This window comes from Polypterus senegalus, chromosome 6 (assembly GCF_016835505.1).
Source record: "Polypterus senegalus isolate Bchr_013 chromosome 6, ASM1683550v1, whole genome shotgun sequence".
NCBI lineage: Eukaryota > Metazoa > Chordata > Cladistia > Polypteriformes > Polypteridae > Polypterus > Polypterus senegalus.
Window position 1 is genome coordinate 72,707,280 of NC_053159.1, and position 21,753 is coordinate 72,729,032.

Here is a 21,753-nt window from a genome sequence, read left to right on the forward strand (position 1 = left end):
CAACAATAATTACATAATTTAATAAAAATTCTGAGATCTTGGGAGGGATTGAGAACAAGTACCCTGTAAAGTTAATTTTGATATGTTCTGCAGTAAGAACGGAATGAATTGTAGATAGAAAGTATTCTGTTGCTTACTATTGCTGCACTTTACTTTTTCGCTAGCCAGCTCTGTTTATTTAGATACACAAATAAGTCCATTAGGTGTGGCAGGAAGTGGAAGCCCCAGGAAGCAGAAGCACATGGAGACTTCAGGAGGTTGTTCAGATAGTCTGACAAGGTTGGCTGGGACTTGGTAATTACAGCACCAATAAAAAAGAATAGGAAAACCATTGAAGACAAAAGAGGACTCATGGGACTGAGGGTCAGAGAAGCAGCAGAAGATGATTGCTATGTGAAAGTGGATTCATGGGACCAGGCAACTGAGCAACCATCACAGGACTCAACTTTATTTCTTACCGGTGCCGATTGCTGCCAATATTTCTCGGTCACACAGGGTGTACCACAACTCAGCAGTCCCGTGCTTCCACTTTGGCATCTACAGCACAATCTCTCCTTCAAGTATGGTCCCTCCTGTTTGTTGATCACCTTTGAGATCAAGCCCTATGTTGTGCTACGCTAGTGGTGCTCTTGTCCATTGCAGCCATTTGCCAGCTAGGTATCCATCAGAACAAATAATCGTTGTTTCCTTACATATATAAAGGAAGTGCATTTTTAATTATTTTTCTCTAACATAAAAGAAGATTTGTACAGTGTTTTGCAGAGACTGCCTTGTTGCACTCTTTTTCTAAAATAATATTTTTATAATCTTAATGTCAAGATATGTTAACATAAAAGTTTATGAATAATTTTCTTTAAAATGTCCTAAACAACTTGCATACATACCTTCATTATTATTTCATTTACTTTTCCATGTGCAACAACATCTGGTTTTATTATTGCCAAAGTGAATGATTTACCTGCCGGAACTGTAATCAAAGAAAATAAATTAACAACACTATACATAGCCTTTATAAATATAAGCTTGAACATATAAACATTTACTTTGTTTTATTGCAGAGACAAGAATTGCCTCAAAGTACAACATATATTTAAGATCACATATGGCTTAAAACCCCCTCCATACCAATTAAAAGAAATCACTTGTTATAAAACTCTAGGATGACTGAAAGAATCTTAGACAAATAATTTAGATAAGAAATTAAATACCTAGACTATTAAATTAAATTAAATATTAAATATAAACTATTTAAATTAAATATCTTGACCAAGGCTAACTAAATTCTTATTTTATAAAGAAACATAACAGAAACAAGCAGCAAAAAAAATTAACAGAAATTTTTATATTACTAGCAGTTCTTTTGCATGTTCCAAATGATCATTTTTCTTATATTTTCACACTGGCAAAGTGTTAATTTCCTCAAAAATACTTGGGTAACGGTCTAAAGATTTTCTCATAATGCAATAAAATAGATAAATTAGATGTTAGAAATCAGTATTTGTCCTGTCCATTATCTGTAATGTTATTAGTTATTTAAACATTATGCTCACTAGATGTTTGGAAGATTATACAACATCTAGTAGGATACACCCGACTTCGTTTTGATGTTTTGTTTTTATGGTCCTGATGTGTAAACCTTCATTTGGTAACACTTATTATTTTGTGAAAATTTTAACAATAGTAAAAGCTAAATTGCCTAAAGACACTTCTAAATTATTAGTATTTGGTACAAGGTAATAAATACATTCATCCATATTAATAGCATCAGCTAATAAAATAAAGAAAACAAAACAAAACAAAAGAAACCACTAAGTTCAAGAACCATCAGTGCAGGCAGTTCCTCAAGCTGATTTTAACCTGATTTGAAAACTTAAAATCAAACTGGATATTAATTTTTTCAGGATTAAAAACTACAGTGAACTATATGATCATGCAATTAACTCCAAGAATTTTATACCAATAATGAATTTGGAACATCTGTGTGGATTCTTTGCCTAAACCACAAGTCATTAGACTAAAATAATGATTTTTTTTATTTTTAAGATGAGACCCAGTAAATGTTATTCCTACAAAATCTATAGGGATTGAGTTGATTCCAGTCAATTCTTGCCTTCATGGTTCATTTGACTCTAAAACAAAAGCTTCTTCAGTAGTTCCAAAGCTCTTTTGTCAATAACATATGAATTAGAAAGTTGTTACAGAATCTGATTAAATTCCATGTATAGTGATTAGTGGTGAAGATGTAGTCTCAATGATATCTTGCTTATTTTACCTATGGATTGTTTTCACTGAGCGTGACTGATACTTCCAGAGTAAGTAAATGGATAAAACAAAGAGTACAGACAACAGTCAACCTCACCCTGCCTCTCTCACGTATAGTTATCATTATCCTCAACTCAGATAAGTGCCTGTTTCACTGACAAATAGCTACTCATCCTCTCTCCATGAAATCTTTGCTCAAACAAAGGTCCTTGCCATCCTCTGCATGTATATCTCAATTGATGGGTGCAATCTAATACAACGACGCAAAAAGACATTTACCCCCACTTTATTTTCCTAATATAGCATTTCACAGTGAATTTATTTTGATTTTTAATAAACAGGAACAGTCAACAGAGATTATAATGCACAAAAAAACATTTGTTTAATGTGCAAGATAATCAAAATGATGATGTCATTGCACATCTTCAAAAACCAAACCAGGTGAAGGAATCATTTCAGTTATTGGTATGAATACTTTAGTTAAAAAACAGACTTGACATTTACAAATTCATGATTTTGGACTGTCCTAGATATCAAATTTAAACCTGAAGCCGAATGATAATGTTGTGGCAAGACCTGATATGAACAGCTGATTCTTCAATATCCAAACTTCCTCCATCGGGCTGCAATTACTGTCTATCAGAAATGTCTGATCTCAGTTGCTACTTCTGAAGGCGGACCATTCTGTAGCTACAGAGTGTACAGAACTTTCTTTTTATAAACAAAAGTCAAATCTGTGCTTTAATAGCTCATTCAGGGTCCTTTTTACCACGCTTCTTTTAACTTTACCTGTTTGTTGTCTGGTACAAATCTTGTAATCAATATTTAACCCACTTCCTATTGTCCCAATGACTTGAATTTGTACACGCTTACTCACTTCCGATGACAATACATGAATCAATAATCAGTTTCATTAATTGATCAATTAATCCATGGTAATTAAGAAATGAAATTTTCATATGAAGAATAGTTAAAGATTTCACCAATAGATGTCGCTAGTAATGGATAGAAATATTAAAGGAAGTGTTAAAATATTGATTACAGAATTATACTAAAACAAACCCAAGACTAAAAAGTTGAAAATAATATATAAAAAATACTTTTTAAAAAACATGCTTATATTAAGTTAAAAAGTGTACTAAAAAATAAAAAGTAAGTCTCTCATATATCACTCGTAAAATAAAAGCGTGGGCGCTTTTCATCAATCAATAAAATCTTAGCAAAAGCTATTTTACGAGTGATGTATGAGAGACTTTATTTTTTACTTTTTAGTACAGTTTTTAACTTAATATAAGTGTGGTTTTTAAAAAGTATTTTTTATATATATATTATTGACCAACATGCTGCAAGATTTGAATATCTAACAAATTTAATTAAGAAAAATATCTAGTAATACAGAAAAACTGGTATAAATCATTTTTCATAGTTCTATGTTTATGAGGATGGACAAAGTTTCTCTCTTCTGGTATGTATTTAAAATGAAGCATTATGTACATAAAATAAAACACTGCTTAGAAAACAAAGGCCAGAAAGTTGCAAACAGCTTTGAGTGAAACTATTTATTTTATGTGCACATGGCACATTTATTATCTTTTCAAGTTTTCACAGTAAAATATATAAAAAATAACATCCTTAAACTTTTTCAATCTAATTTATTGTTTGGAGTTACATATCTACAGGACACCAGGTTCATCACGGGACCTCACACACATAAATAATTACACTCATACAGGGCCAATTTCAACTCATCAGTTAACAAAAAACACACATTTTGGTAGAGAAAACCAATGCAAATAAATGGAAAATGTGCAAATCCACACAGACAATAACCAGGAGTGACATTCAAACCCATGATATTGGATCGGTTAGCCAGGAGTACTAACCATTGTGTCACTGTGCTGTGCTGTTCAATTAAAATATTACTTACATATTTAATTCTATTTCTCCTATATGCCAGTATGATTATTTTCAGTATTATACGGCTAAAGGTATTATTTTCATTTATATTAGGTAACTATGCCTGTTAAGAGCTTGTCCCTTCTTTCATGTAATGTCTTTAAATCAGAGGAACACATGCATTATTGTTTATATTCTAAAGCATTTGACTAAATTGCCTGTTCACAAGCTACATACAATTTTACCAAAGGGTATTTGCACTTCCTCTGCTTGGCCAATGTTTTAATTTAAAGAAGTTATGCCCAACAAGTAAATAATATAATGTAATATAATGTAAGATGTTGGGTTATAGCCAGAGTAATGAAAACATGTAAAGTATGTGTGTAGCTGCCATAGATTGAAGCATGCTTGTAATCTCTTAGGGGGGTTTACAATATGGATATGCAGAAATATTCCATATTCTTCTCCTTGTTTAACAAGTAGGCCAATCATAGTACTTATGTCATAAAAAAATAAGATTTTGAGAAATTATTTGTTTTGTCCCCTTGATTTTTTGAACAGAAGAAACCAGTTTCATTTTGTATTTGTCACATGTGTTTAGATGCATCATTGGATTTCTCCGCAGTATACGAGACTTGCAACCTTCGAACATGCTTTAAAAATTGCTGTGTCTGATTTCAATATTTTCTGTACTGTGTTATGTGCCAATGAAACCTGAATATTTGTTTACAATACCAGTCTCTGTAAGTCTAGTTTATTCAAATTGGTTTAAGGAGCTCATCTGCATATAATTCATCAGTTGTCAGTTAAATGTGAAGGCTTTATAAAATAAAGTTCTATTACTAGTGGTAAACCAACCACTGTTCATATGAGCCGGAAAGCTGCAAAATACTTTACAATATCTTTGCATAAAATACTGACATATTAAGTGTGGGTATAAGACAATGCTTATCTCAATGACAATCATAAACATTTATATATTTGCCAAGATATAATATAAGATATAGCTGAATCTTTTTTGGACATGGTGCCATTAAATCTGCTGGGGAACTAAGTTCTAACCTTAGCAGAACACATTAAAATTTCATGTGATCTTCAAATGCATGTCCTACATGTAAACCTGCGTGCACATTTCTAGATAACCCTCCATTCATTTTCTAAATAGCATGTCAAAAATATAGATATGCAGCTATACATTTAACATATACACAGAAAATCGGTACAAGTGTCAGTAGAGTAGCAACAGCAGAACAAATTTCCCTTCCCAAATGCACAATATAATGTAAAAAAAGCAATCTTTATAAATGATTTAAGAATTAAGAAATTTACTATCTTTCACAGTTTTACACAAGATGCTGCCATGTTATTTATAAAATGACAAATTCTCCACAATGTTTTTTAAATTTGAGAAACTGAGACTAAGTACAGTTCCCTGCGTCTTTTCCACAGGAACAGGTGGCAAATAAACCAACAACTGTACAGTATGTCCAGAGTCCAATAGGCCAATGCATTTAACATAAATACTGTATAGTAAATGAAGTGACAAAGGCAAGAACGTGGTTTTGTACTCACATTAACGATCACCAGTAAACAAAATCATTTATAAAGTTCTTGCCCCAAGACATAAAGTTGCTATTATTAAGGTCTCTGGCATCAACACATCTACTGCAAACATGCTGATAACACACTTACCTACTGTGGCTTTGCTGGAATGACTGCTTACAGAGAGGGTTAGGCTAAGGTTGCTGAAAGGTCGTTCTTGGAGTGTAACTCTGCACTGCACTGATACAATGGTATTGGTGATTAATCTGTACTTTTTACTTTTTAAAGGGGAGGAGGAAACTGAATTCAGTTGGGGTTTATCAATTGAGATTACTGCTATTACACATACATGCATGTATAAATGTGTTCAACAGTCACTGGCAGGATAAACCTTCATTTTAGATTGTTCTTACAAATACAGAGTTACAGACTTTTGTGTTACTAGAATTCAAAGGATAAAACAAACATTTTAGGGGCAAAATTCTTTTCTCCATGCGGATAAATATGCTCTATGATGAACTGCTGCGATCTGTGCTTCAATCCTTCTAGAATTCAAATCTTGGGTTAAGAAAATGAAGATACATTAAATATAACTTTTGTATTTACAAATTTCCCTTTATTTGAGTCGAAAAAGTGTAAAATGGTTATGTTATAAAGAAATTGTATTAGAGCAGTTTATAGTTTAAGTTTCAAATATAAAAATATAATGATGCAGTCTTTAATTCAGAAAAGCACAGCGTTTCACGTTTTGAAAGTATCAATGAATATAAATACACTGACACTTTGAGGCCGATAATGATAGAGATGTTAGCAGTTTTAAATTAAAAAAAATTAGAAAAAGGTTAATTAAAAACAATTTTTTTTTAAAAAAGTAGGTACGTACAACAAAAGACGGATAGATGACTACAGAAATTCAACCATCATTTCAAAAATATTGTAATGACAACTCTTATCTATGGAATTATTTAAAATATTTCATCTAAATAATTCTGCAAAGATTTTTTGTTTGGTAGAACTTTTTAAATATAAAATCATTAAAGTTTGAAGAATACCTAGAGATTTTTTAAATTACATATTCACTTTTCAAATGATAATCTGATTTAAAAAGAGTATCATCTTAAATTATTATTAGAAATGCAATGAAAATGTTGGTAAACATTACCTCTTTTTTATTATTATTTATACCTATTCAGCTAGAAACTGTATTGGAACGTGATGATAAAAACAATTATATGCATTTTTATTTATGTGATATTCTAACATTTTAAATATTGCTACAATACTACCAAAGTTAATAATAACAACCAACTATTACCTATTATGGAAAGTTAACATTTACACTTACAGTGCATCCGGAAAGTATTCACAGCGCATCACTTTTTCCACATTTTGTTATGTTACAGCCTTATTCCAAAATGGATTAAATTCATTTTTTTCCTCAGAATTCTTCACACAATACTCCATAATGACAATGTGAAAAAAGTTTACTTGAGGTTTTTGCTAATTTATTAAAAATAAAAAAAACTGAGAAATCACATGTACTGTACATAAGTATTCACAGCCTTTGCTCAATACTTTGTCGATGCACCTTTAGCAGCAATTACAGCCTCAAGTCTTTTTGAATATGATGCCACAAGCTTGGCACACCTATCCTTGACCAGTTTCACCCATTCCTCTTTGCAGCACCTCTCAAGCTCCATCAGGTTGGATGGGAAGCGTCGGTGCACAGTCATTTTAAGATCTCTCCAGAGATGTTCAATCAGATTCAAGTCTGGGCTCTGGCTGGGCCACTCAAGGACATTCACAGAGTTGTCCTGAAGCCACTCCTTTGATATCGTGGCTGTGTGCTTAGGGTCATTGTCCTGCTGAAAGATGGACCGTCGCCCCAGTCTGAGGTCAAGAGCGCTCTGGAGCAGGTTTTCATCCAGGATGTCTCTGTACATTGCTGCAGCCATCTTTCCCTTTATCCTGACTAGTCTCCCAGTTCCTGCCGCTGAAAAACATCCCCACAGCATGATGCTGCCACCACCATGCTTCACTGTAGGGATGGTATTGGCCTGGTGATGAGCGGTGCCTGGTTTCCTCCAAACGTCACGCCTGGCATTCACACCAAAGAGTTAAATCTTTGTCTCATCAGACCAGAGAATTTTCTTTCTCATGGTCTGAGAGTCCTTCAGGTGCCTTTTGGCAAACTCTAGGTGGGCTGCCATGTGCCTTTTACTAAGGAGTGGCTTCCGTCTGGCCACTCTACCATACAGGCCTGATTGGTGGATTGTTGCAGAGATGGTTGTCCTTCTGGAAGGTTCTCCTCTCTCCACAGAGGACCTCTGGAGCTCTGACAGAGTGACCATCGGGTTCTTGGTCACCTCTCTGACTAAGGCCCTTCTCCCCCAATCGCTCAGTTTAGATGGCCAGCCAGCTCTAGGAAGAGTCCTGGTGGTTTCCAACTTCTTCCACTTACTGATGATGGAGGCCACTGTGCTCATTGAGACCTTCAAAGCAGCAGAAATTTTTCTGTAACCTTCCCCAGATTTGTGCATCAAGACAATCCTGTCTCGGAGGTCTACAGACAATTCCTTTAACTTCATGCTTGGTTTGTGCTCTGACATGAACTGTCAACTGTGGGACCTTATATAGACAGGTGTGTGCCTTTCCAAATCATGTCCACTCAACTGAATTTACCACAGGTGGACTACAATTAAGCTCCAGAAACATCTCAAGGATGATCAGGGGAAACAGGACGCACCTGAGCTCAATTTTGAGCTTCATGGCAAAGGCTGTGAATACTTATGTACATGTGATTTCTCAGTTTTTTTATTTTTAATAAATTTGCAAAAAGCTCAAGTAAACTTTTTTCACGTTGTCATTATGAGGTGTTGTGTGTAGAATTCTGAGGAAAAAAATGAATTGAATCCATTTTGAAATAAGGCTGTAACATAACAAAATGTGGAGAAAGTGATGCACTGTGAATACTTTCTGAAAGCACTGTATATGTAAATATTTTTTTCAGCTTGTGGCATTAGAAGTCAGCAAGACAGGCGATTATCGGGATTATAGAAAACCTTACCAAGGAGCAGTCTTAATGTTGGCCTTTTACAGTGAAAATAGCATAGCATGAGTTTCTACCCACTAGCGAGGACTACTAATGAGTTCCTATTGTTCATTTACACTTGCATGTACATCTCACATTACTCTCACTTCACTGAGACAGCCCACAAAGGAAATAGAGATAGAAAAGTTCACCAACACAGGAGGTATTGTAGTGCGGAAGGAACACTCAAGTAGACCCACCACTCCCTGCACACTATTCTGACTCCTTCATAATCTCTTCTGTTGGCTCAGATGGCTCTAAATGAGAAAACAAAAAAAACGATGTGCACCAAAGCTAATTTAGAAAAAGAGGAGAAAAAATGTCGACTATATTTAATAAACAGGCACATGAGGGTTGAAACAAGTCATTTTTCTAAGACACGAAAAAGTTGATCTTTTCATTTCTATCTATTCGTAATTACAATACAAAATATATACTCTATATTTGAATTAACAAATAAGGCATAATAAATATGTATGCTCAATCTTTCTTATTAGTAAAATACACTACTTCTATATTTCCTTGTGCTGAGTAGTCATTATAGAAGAATATCACCTGTAAGACAAGACCTATGCTCAAAGAGGGAAATTATTTATGTTATCTATATCAATGAATGACCTTTAAACAAGACGGGATTTGGTTCCTTCTTTTTTGAGTTTCTTATACTTGCTTGCAGTCATCTCCTTTACATCTTTCCAGTTTTACACATTGTTTAAAAATAATATGATTTACCCATTTTATGAGTGTAGACAGTAAACACATTTTAGGTGTCAGGCATTAATAAAAACACAAAAAATACAATCATCATTGACAATGAGACACCTAAAATCTCCTTTCTTAACACTAAAAAACATTTCTAATTCTATTCTACATAAACACTCCATATTCTGAACGGTACATGTTTATTACATAAAAGATTTTTCTTAGCTTGTCTAGTTCTGTCTGTGATTGAATTACGAAATATTTCTAAAAGCTTCTACATGGATGATCTAATATTGATGGGTGTGTAAAAACAATAAGATGATCGTAATTTACTGAATGTGTCATTAGGAAAGCCACCAGTGACAGTTAGTGATAAAACTCTAATAAGAGTTTGCTCAAGTTTTGTGAAAAATTCATAAACAGGAGGTAGTAAACACCGTTAGACTGGAAATGCTGGCAACACTTTGGATGAAGTACTGTAAAAAAACATCTATGACACACTTAGCCTTGTGTATCAAGACCTTAATAAAGGCTTATTTGGGTCTTTATAACATTTACAAAACAGCAGTAAAGTGTTTATTCATCTCTGTGATGTGACCTACTAACAAAATGTCACTTTGTAGTCTGATGTGGCCTAACCAAGACACATTTCTCTTGATATTCCATATTTAGTATAAGACCTGTGGATCCTCCATACTAACAAGTCATTTTACAATCATATCAAAATGCCACACTGCACAGGGATGAATAATTGAACTACCAATATTTTGTGTTATGAAGACCCAAAGAAGGCTTTGTTAAGGACTTGTTATATAATAGTAAATGAGTATTAGATGCATTTTTGCAGTACCTAACCTAAATGATAAGCGATAGTGAATGCTTCTTTTCAAAAGGAACACAGAGTATAATAGCCTGCACCTGAAAAGAACTGAAAACTGCATTTGGATTTTAAGATTAACACTTTAAAATTTACCTGTCTACTCTTAACTAGTAATACAAGAGAGGACTTCTAAACGTAAAATAAAAATTACATTGTTTCAAAGCTTTCTATCCCATTTTATAGGCTTTATGCTACAGTAATACTCTAAAGATGTTGTTAAAACTCCAACTTCATGATAAAAAAGTTATAATTTACACAGGGAAAAATACTGAAACAAAAAACAATTAAATGCCAACTGAAGGTAATCAATATTCATCATATGGGGTATTAATGTTCTTCTCACCTCTGGGGGAAAAATAGTTTTTAAAGCAGACCTAAGACTCCTGCCTAATTTCTGTGACCTGAACCATGCCTCTTGCCTCTGTTTTGGTTTCTCTAAAATAGAATTACTATCTTCTAGGTAGAGAAGCATTAAATAAAATTAACTTTACTATCAAAGAGGACACTGTAATTACAATAAAAAGTAACACAGATTTAAATGAATCAGAATAGACACTAATCTTAAAGTAATATTGTGTTTATAAGAAGGAGTAACTCTCATTAAATATCTTCAGATGTTTTGGTTTTGAATTAAATTAAATAACTGTACATTTCAAATGAATTTCATGCCATTTTAGGGCCAATTTATATTTCACTTTCAGAATGTGCATGTCCTCAGAAACTAACATGACGAATCGTGCATGAGTTGCAGTACCAGCAAAAAATAGGGGTGAGGGCACTGTGTGCTCAAGTTGGAATGTTATGTCAGAGTCTCTGTTTTCTATCAACATGTGACAGCAAGCCATTTTGCAGACCCTACATAATCAATCTGTGTGCTTCAAAGTTTGAAGAATGGTTTGATGCAGTAATCAAATCATCAGACTTATTAAATGATGACACTGTGGTACATTTCTTCATCTATTGTTTGCATAGGTTATACAAGCATCGCATAAAATTCGACTTTAATCTCATAGTTTATTTTGTCATTAAAGTGAAACCTTGCAAACATCATCTTAAAACTGACCCACTGTTAATCGCTATGTGCTTCTGGGACTTCTTCCTGCGCTGATGGCAGCAGCAGGCAATGATTGCCAGACAGAACACATTAAATGTATGATATTCCATCTCTCTGCACATTTAGAATCTTTATATTTATACTTGATATCACTTTCCTAATGAAATATGTTAAAGTATGTATGTAACATTTTACAGATAAATCGTTAACTTCATTTAAATAATGAATACTGATAACAATTACACAAGTGGGGCTACACTATGGCAGAGTGGTAGTGCTGATGCCTCACAGGCAGTTACATCCCTGGTGTTTCTTGTCTGAAGTTAGCACATTTTCCTGGTGGGTTTTCACAGTGCTCTCCAGTTTCCTTCCAAGGACAAGCAGGTTTGGGGATTTAGCGATGCTAAAATGACTCTATGAGTATGTGTGTGCTTGCATTCACCTTGCGATGAGCTGATGCCCCATCCAGGGATTGTTTCTGCCTAATGCCCGATGCTTGCTGGAATGGGTGCGTCCCTGGATGATAAATGTAGTCATTAAACATCCATCCTTTCTAGAGATATTGTGGCAAGGTGTCCTGAATTAAATGGATTTTCCGGGCAATTCACAACACAGCAAAGCTGAACGTTGTTTTCTCACCATGATGATATCTCACACAGCCACGCACGGAAATCTTCCAGATCTACATAAAGTACTCACGCAAGTATAAATAGTACGCTGCTTGCATAGCAGTAGCATCCCCAGGCGCATGCATTACGTTTTGTGAATTATAAACAGGCCCTTAAGGCATCTAAAAAATAAATGTCTTTCAGATATCTCAAAATGGTCTAGTTGTTATTTCAAGATTACTTGGAATTATACAATGTGTCTTAAAATGCATTTTAGTTATCCTCATATTAATTCCTGTTTGAGAATAAAGATACATTTTTAGATATCGCAGGTTTATTTCGGATACCCTAAAATGAACGATTCCTCCAATTCAGAAATCTTAAAATATTTTCAACTGTCGACTTAAAGATTTCTGTAATACAAATTATGATACCTTTAGTAAAAACTGAATATTGTAGGATATTTTAACATCATATTAAGGTATACAATTAATGATATCAGAAATGGGTTCAATACATTTCTATTAAGATCAATATTTTAAGATATTTTAAATATATTTGAGATATGTTAAAAATATAGAAAGTCCTATTCAAAAAATGGTTGGGAAGCAATTTGGAGATGTCTCAGTTCCACAAAATACATAGTACAGTATATCAGTTTAGAGTATCTCAAAGTGTCCTTAAGATATCATGAAATGCACAGTGGTTTATTTTTAGATACCTGAAAATGTATTTGATATATCTCAAAACATATCATACTGTTGATATGGTCAAATAAAAAATAAACATATTTTTAGGTATCTTAAAATGAGTTTGTGATATCTGAAAAGCAGAACTGCATTTTTAAGATATTTGGCAATAACATCACTTTTCAGGTATTGCTTAAGGTTAATTTGGCATGTCATAAATATTCAATGTATGGCTCATTCATTACAATTACTAAAAAAAATATCAAAATCATCTGTGTCAGTTGCAGAAGCTATTGTCTGAATAAACTAAATATCAATTACAAAACATATATTGTCCAAGAGGGAAAACCAGGGCTAACCTAGAAACAATTTTTAAATACTGCATTTCTGTATTTTCAAAAAAGTGAAAACAGAACATGGTTTGACGTGTCTATACCTATTGCATCTTCATCAGTGGGCTCATTTTCAGCTCCCTCCTCTACATTCTCTCTCTCCTTCTCCTCTTCCTCTTCCTTCTTCTTTTCTTCCTCCTTCTTCTTCTCTTCCTCCTTCTTCTTCTCCTCTGCTGCCTTTTCTTGTTCTATTAGCCACTCATCTTGAATCTAGAATTTTAAAAACAAAAGAGTAAAAAAACCAGTTACAAAACTGTAAGCACCTCCAAACTTTAAGTCATATTGTGAAGAATATCAGACATAAAAGCATCAGATTCAATTTTAAATAAACCCCATATCATTTATGCCAACATAAACTTGTGCTTAGGTAAATGAGTATCTACAAGTTTGATAGCTTCAAAAATGTTTAAGTTCAGGTTGATTCAGCATTATTCATTATCACAGTAAAGAAATTATTTAAAAAGATCGCCATCCTCTCTCAGATCATGAGGCCACATACTGCAGTATCCATAAATACAGTGATGTGCACAAATCCAAAATTATGAAAATTAAAGGCAAAATACAAAATATTAGCTCAGTCCTAGACTATTAAAACATGGATTAAATAATTTTCAGTCGTTGATTTACTTTTTCTGTCATAAATCATTCTTAGAATATCTTAGAATTTTTTCATTTTATTTTATAGACGAGCCTGTTCATTTATTCATACATCTGTTTCCAGAACTTGGTAATTCTATTACAGGATCCTGGGATATCAGAGTCAATCCTGGGCAGCAACAGTAGAATTGCAGGAGGCAATCCTGTGTGTGGATGGACTGACATCCTGCTTGGGATGGACGATGCTTCATTACCCAGCCAGAAGCCTCTGATAATGAATGATCTAAGAAAATTGATGATTGTTGTTTCATCTCCCAATAGGAATTATGATATATTGGAAGGAGAGTAGAAGACTGCCTTCCTGGTCTTTAGATTTCACCAGTATGTTGGATGGTAGCATCCCTCTGGTGTAGTTTTTATTTGGACACCACTGGGGCTACAAGGGGGGCTTCCAGAAGGTGGTGCTTGGAGGAGACTCCCTTGTCCAATGGAAGTTCTGCCTGACCAAAAAAGTGCTTCCTGGTGGCCATGTTGTTGTACTGAAAGTACTTCCAGGTCCAGGTTTAAAAGGAACTCCTCCACCTGTTCCAAGTGAGTTGGAGTAGGAAGAAAGAGGAGGACAGAGCTCAACTAGGAGGATTAGAGGAGGAGGAGAAAGAAAATGGAAGGAGGAGTGCCTGGATAAAAACGTGTTCACAGCTGTATTAAAGGTGTTGTGCCCTCATAAATTGTCTTTTGGACCTGAACTTGAATTGTAGTTAGTTGTGTCTGGGGTTTGAGATGAGAGATAACCCCTACATGTCAAAATTATATATATTTTTTTCTTCATTAAAAATTATTATGTGATTGAATGGTTCTTCCCTTCCTTTGATTTTCATAAAACAATTATCAATTCAGAATTTCATTACAATTACAAAGATGAAAATTTTCTTGATCTGTAAAGACTCACTGTAACAAATGGATCATTACTGTTTAAGAATTTTTTTTGCAATATTCAAAATTTTACTTTTAATTTTAACAGTTATTGTGTAGCTTACCACTTTGCGCTCAGCCTTATTGTCCAACACTTTTTTCTCTATTTCTAGCTGCTCGATAATTGTCTTCCGAAGAAGAGGAGCATTTACTCCTCTCACTACAGCCACCAGCTCTCCTCCCTGCAATCAAAAGCAACAATGCGGTCTTCTGAAACTGTTTATTAGGATAAGAATAACACTTTCAAAAATGTCACAAAAATGTGATGTTTGAAAGAAAAAAAAAAAACATTTCATAGAAATTTAACTCCGGACACAATTAATTCTCACAGTACTGGATCTATATAATGTTGAAATTGTGTTCTATGAGCAACTGCAGTAATGCAAAGAAAAACAGCCATCATTAGTGTCAAATTATTTAAATAATCCAAATACGTTTGTTTAGGTTGACTGAAATTTACAAGTTGTCTCAGTGTGAAAGGGCATGAGTTTTCCAAATCTACTGTGCATGACTGATATTAGGGAGAAAACCAGACTTGATCTGTTGTAAACAGAATATAATCCAGCTCTATTACAGCCCGAATTAATGTGTTAAATGGATGGCCAAAAATTCCTTTACAATGTGATTAAAAATAAATTAAGCTGGGGATCTCTAACTTAGTTCCTGGAAGGGCACTGTGTATAAGGATTTTGTTCCAAACTTTATTTTAAATAGAAGCCAATTTAAATGTTAATTAAGAAACCCACATACATTGATAGCTGTTTCTGCTCTATATCAGAAATATAAAAAATTACTAACACTCTTCTGAGACCTTCAGAATAATAATATTTTAAGTCACCGCTTTTAATTCACTGGATTTAATTCAAGTCTAAATGTTTTTAAGTTAGTTTTAGTTTGCTTCCTTTATGAGGCTGAGTACTTAATCCCATTTATTTTTTAATGAGATGCAATGCAAGGGCTGTTGAAAAATGAAATAGTATTCTCAAGCCTGCTAAACTGATGACATCCTTTCCCAGCACCATCAGGTACAAGACAGGAACCAGTTGTCAGATATATAACACTTGCTACTTGTCCCTCTTCAATGTTTCCTGTTATTTGATCATAGATAATTTTACAGTTCCCCAGACTGTAGCTAGATAATGCTGTATAAATCAACACACTGTGTTTAGCTCATACAATATATTTATTTGCACATGATCACTATAGCCTTTTGATATCTTAACATCTGCTTTTGCTCAAACATCATTTGCTTCATTTACTGAAGAAGCAATTTGATTAAGTATGCAAAAAAGAATAAATACATAAGATGGCAAACTAAATGTACATTTTTTTTGCTGACTCTTCTTGTATTTTGTAAACACCTCATCATTTAATTTTCTTCTTCTTGCACTTATTTTCTGAATGAACAAAAATTCTTATTTTGGTCACAGTGCAAAAGTAAACAATTTGTATATTCTTTAGAGTTTTACAGCACCCTGTGAGCAGCATTAAATCTTTCCTATTTTATCAAGGTGCAGAACACATCCAATGTACACTCATAAAAGTGACCTACAGACACCTGCTCTGATCGTACCTCATCCATATTATCCAACAGGGACTCATGTTTTTCTTCCAAAAGCTTTTTATTTAGGTATAATTGTAAAAAATATATAATATTATAATTGTGAGAACTGAAGTGGGGTTGGAGTGTGGTGAATGGCAGACTGCTGTGGGTGCCTATTCTATAGATGAGAACTTTCCTGTTATTTTTTTCTCACATATGCTAAGGTTCCTATGACACTTTAATCCCTTTAATGTCTCTCTCTGAGGACACAATTGGGTCAAATAAACTGATACAGATCAGATAACAGTTCAGATGTTAATTTACTGAACGCATATTGTACAGAATTCAAAAATTCAAGCCTTACTATAAACTGCCTAAATTCGTGATCTGATATTTTGTTCTGTCTCAGCAGAAGACAGTGAAAAAAAATTTAATGAAAGCATCAGAAATGAAGTGAGATCAAAAATACACGCAGGGTCAATATCAGGGAGACAAACCAATCTTTTGACAAGCCAGAAATGTTAAAACAAATATAAAAAATGTAAGCCAGAATAGAACTTAGAAAACTGGTAAGAGTATTTTTGTAGAGGATTACACATCATTAAATCAATACAAACTTGAATAAGCAAGAAACAAATGAGATGACTTTTAATCTGGTTGTGATAGTGGTGTCACACATTCCCAGGGTCCTGAGATAATACTGATCTCTGAGATAATACTGAATTCCTTGAGTTAAAAGACCACAGTTTAGTCACATAGAAGTCTAAAAAATCTCCCTAGAGAAGGCACAAAAAAAATCACAAAAAAATATCAATCTTAACAGCTCTTCACTTGTGATAGTGAATTTTGTAAACTTGTCTCAAAACTGTCTCCCAAACTGATGATTACACGATAATGTCAACCTCTTTTGCAAGGGTCCTGAGATCACCGTGATGGTTGATCCAGCCACGCATGCAAAAGACTTGAAGTAACTGCTTCCAGGACAAGGACCAGCTCTAGAAATCAAGAACTGTGTTAGAAGGTTAGGAAATGGATGGATGGATTTACAGGTGAGGATGACATCACTCCTAAGATAACAGACAGTGAAGGAGAAAGAATGAGTGTCACATCTAAATAAAACAGGGCTTATTGTGTTTAAAGAAGAAAAGCTCAGCTTTGATTACAAAAATCATCTCAAATGGAACTTATTATGCCAGGCTTAATAAATTTCATCTATAGTGAACATGTCACTATCCATAGAATCCATTTTAAATTATTAGATAAAACACTAAAGGAATACTTACAGCTATAAAAAGAAAGGTGGGTATGCAAGGCCCAACATATCTCTCTAGTGCTGGAATACTGTTAGCGTCAGCCTAAATAGGAAAAGGAAATATCAGAGTAGAACACAGTACAAAAGGTTTAAAGAGTTTTATTCTCAATTATTAAAAATATGAAAATATCACCATAATATCAACAAATTAAAACCATAGGGTCATGTTTTTTTTTTCTTTTTGAGTTATACTTTGTATATTACAGACCTAAAGAGACTCATTCATGCTGCTGACATCTAGACTTTATCATTATTATATCTTAGAGTTAGAGTATTTTATAACAATGTTCTATATTTTCTATGCGTTTATTTACAGCAATTATGTAAATGTTTTTATCTACTAGGAGTTTGTCTTTCACTTAAGAAGTTAAAGTGTTACTTGATCATACCGTAGCAAAATGTAAAAGATCATCTCCCAGGTCATTTTTTATTTTCCGGAAGAAGCCAACAGCAGCTTTACAAAGACCACACCATTGCTGATACACATCAATGACTGCAGGGGTAAAAGAATATACACATAACCATTTAAAATAAAGAATTTACATAATAGTCCATGGAAGATACTGTATATATTTCATATAAATGCACCATGATATTAACATTTTACATGTATGCTTATATTAATGTACTCAGAATATTTATCAGTATTTGAAAAAAAAATAAAGGAAAATCATAAGTAATACGTTTGAATAACAAACTACTTCAGCTAAAGGGCTTTTTTAAGATTAATGATGATCGATCTTATTATGAATTTATAGAACATAAAATAATGGAATTCAATGTAATTTTTTAAAAATTATAACAATTACATTTACAAGTAAAATAACTGGAAGAAAAGGTGTTCATTTTTTCATTTATGCAGGTACTAGCTGTGCTACGTTACCCATCAAAAATGGGATGAAATCTAAATAATCAAAGTAGACCTCTGCATTAATGTTTGCAGTGCAGTGTGTCCGTCCAGTTGCTATGTCTCTGTAACATACCATTTGGTATGAACTCATAAAAGCAGTGCTAATGTTTGAGAGCCACCGTCTGTTTGATAGCAGATACAAAGACAGACACTTCAGCATTTATTACAGTGGATTGTGTTATAATGGCTTACCATTTACTCCTTTACGAGCAAGCATCTCATCCCATTGCTCTTGATTTGTAAGAGGAACCTAAGAAATAAAAAATCTATATTAAAAACATTAAAGAGTGGAACTCACTCAGTCTAAATGATTAATGGAAACCAATCTGTTGCTAGGCCATATATAAACACCGTCTTGCACTGATGACCAATGTTTTACTTTTATTTCATCTAGCTGGTCCCCTGAACTACACAGTCAGGATACCTCATACCAACAGGCATGTGCGAGAATAGCTAACATGACTAGGGACCACATCTCCAGAGAGCTTCCTGTCCACAGTAGTTAACCTTACATTAACCAAACAATCAAACTGTTTGGAAACACCTTGCCATGCAGGAGGGTGCCCAAAGGAAAACTGAAAGAAAGAAAATGACTGCTAAAGGCTATACTAGCTTGTTTTAATTGCTCCTAACTATCTCTTAACAAAGTCCTTCGTTTTATTTAGACTCCAAATGTTTGGATGCCAGAAACTAAATGCCATTATTTTTTTGAGGCAGGAAATAATGGCACAACTCATCACCTGACCAACAAGAAACACAGCAACTCTAATTAATATGACTACAGCCTACATCAATGCAAAAAATTAGCACAAAATGGCAATGACAGAATAATTATAAACAATGTAAAAAACAAATGTAAATTGATCAAATAGAAAAAGACTCAATGCCAAAAAATGTGCTACATGGTAGGAAGAGACTCTGTTTTTGTCCGAGCTATAAGACCAAGAGATAGAAAGATGAAGTACAATAAGAAAGAAACTTTACATCAGGACTGAGAGAGCTGATTGATTGTATTAATGAAATATAATATCCAGAAAATGTTAGAATGTATGCTGATCTGAGTGTAGTGTTTAAATATTGCTGTGGTTGAGTAAATCTGTGCCCTGCTCTGAACCTACATAGTGGAACAAAGGCCTAACCCTATTCCTTGGACAAGATGGGAAAACATGTCTGGATTGCTTCTCAGACAAACAACCCAAGAGAAATGCCCAATAATGAGGCCTAGCAAGCAATAAGAATTTTAGGTTAGATGAGCTGAAAAAGGACAAATCTTGTGGTCATGGGATAATTAGATAACTGGTTAAACCTTTATAGAATTATTCCATTGTGACATATTGATGTATATACTGTCTTGGCTCGGCAGAAAATAGATGACTAATTGTTTTAGTCAAACTGGGAGACGCGTGCAAAAGGCAAAACCAAAGAAATAAAATATAAACAAAGCAACCGGAACCCAGACAAGAGGCAAGAATCACAGTCAAAATTCAGCCAAGAAGTCGAAAGCCAGGCCATAACAAAGAGAAATTCTATTAGAATTTAAAGGATTTATCCGCAGATCAGATAAACTCTGGTGCAACTGCTGACCTTTTATCCCATTTTGCTGATGAACTTAAAGTCGTGACCCCGGAGACCAGACCCCTACAAACACAAGCTGCAAACCCAATGACAGTTATGCTAAATGACGTCAACTATAGAAAAAGGCTATAAGACCCCAAAAATCAGCCCTGATAATGGCATATACAGTATATACAAAGTACATGCAACTTCATTGAAAATACACTGACCCTCCTTTTCATTTTGGCATATGGCTGGACACACTGAAGTGAATTGACAGCCACAAATTACATTTTTGCTTAAGACTGCCATGTGATGATGAGGCTAGTCTTGTAAGCACCCCTTATTCTTCTTATGACTTTCCTCATCCACTTCAACTGGCAATGGAAAATGATCTCAAAACTTGGTTTTCACTTCTTCAGTTAATCATCAGAGCAGATGTACCTTTAGACACATGTGGAACAGGATACAGTTGTTAAGAGGTGCTTTTTCACAGGTGGTTTGTATTCTGAAGTTGAAAATCATATGTTTTATGTTTAATCATATGTTCCTTTTAAGCTCCTTGCTTTTTAATATCAGTCCTGGGGGCTCACTGTGGGTGCAGATTTTTGGTTCCAATCAACATCTGATTTTAATTGGACTTCTTACCTTAATTAAGCAAGATATTTTTCCCAGTCTCTAAACAATGGTGTCAGTATAGAAATTACAAAGAATTGTTTGCTTTTTTACAATGTGGCAAGCATTTATGTGCATTACATGGGTATATTTTTGTTTATCTTGGTTGTTAGGATTGTTCATCACCTTCATCACCAGTTGCCAGCTATTCAGGAGACATATAAAGCACACTGTGTTAGCGAGGAAAATTATTGAAGACTTGAAACATCCTGCATAGTCGCATTTCCCATACCAGCAGATTCAGGGACAGTTTCTAACCACAGATCAAAAGAGTGCTGAACAGCTAGTCATTTTAGCAAATACTGTACATTTTCATGCATGCAAGGTTACTAACCAGTTACTCATAACAAAAGTGTTCTTATATGTATATATTGTATATAGCCATATATATTTTTCATTATATATATATATATATATATATATGATGGGGAGTCAAGCTAAAGTTAGAAAATGGGATGTGATGATGCGGGTTTGGCTCCACGCTCCCATCGCTATTCGGGAGCCCTTCAACCCAACACCGTCGGTAATGTCACCGATGAGCTAGACAGTTGAGGCAATAACAATTGAGACAAGAGGGATGGTAAAGATGTGCAAAGTGCTTTTATTTAAAAGACAATCAAAAACAAAGTGTTCAATAAATGCAGTGCTTTCTAAAGTTCAATAAATAATCCATAAAAGAAAACGTGGAGGTAAAAACAATAGAAAAAACAATCCTTTAAAATTGAGGTTAAAACGTTCATTCAGGAAGCAGTTTTTTAAACCAACAGCAATGCCAAGCTCGGTGCTTCTTTTCGGTTAGCGTCTCACCTGCTTATCCTGCTTGGGCTTAGCAGCAGGTGAGACGCACTCTGCAGCTGCCCTTTTCTATATCACCTCCACACGAGGCTGGAGACCTCCCGATACCTGGCTTCAGTCTGGCACTCATCCCAGTCTCAAGACTTGGTTCATATCCAACGGCCAGGACGCTCACATTGGATAATCCCTGACCAAGCCTCCCGACTCCCGCTGCCTTTCCGGCCTTCCGCGGCCTGTCACCTTTCTCTGGTCACTCCCGCTACCTGATCGCTTAGCGGG

General features: G+C 34.4%; 1 protein-coding gene across 4 annotated transcripts in view; it reads right to left on the minus strand.

Annotated features, from left to right (window-relative positions):
• Positions 1 to 21,753, minus strand: part of nme9 (NME/NM23 family member 9) — a 56,625-nt gene that overhangs the window by 31,895 nt on the left and 2,977 nt on the right. For 3 of the 4 annotated variants that reach the window (XM_039756338.1, XM_039756337.1, XM_039756336.1), the window contains 6 exons: positions 18,643 to 18,700; positions 17,930 to 18,033; positions 17,512 to 17,583; positions 14,751 to 14,867; positions 13,161 to 13,326; positions 885 to 967 (listed from right to left, as the gene is read on the minus strand). In XM_039756338.1, the coding sequence (XP_039612272.1) occupies positions 885 to 967; positions 13,161 to 13,326; positions 14,751 to 14,867; positions 17,512 to 17,583; positions 17,930 to 18,033; positions 18,643 to 18,667 (567 nt within the window). In that variant the 5' untranslated portion in view covers positions 18,668 to 18,700. Of the gene's footprint in view, positions 1 to 884; positions 968 to 5,850; positions 6,339 to 13,160; positions 13,327 to 14,750; positions 14,868 to 17,511; positions 17,584 to 17,929; positions 18,034 to 18,642; positions 18,701 to 21,753 lie in introns of those variants that run through there. The other variant, XM_039756339.1, reaches the window with a different exon arrangement.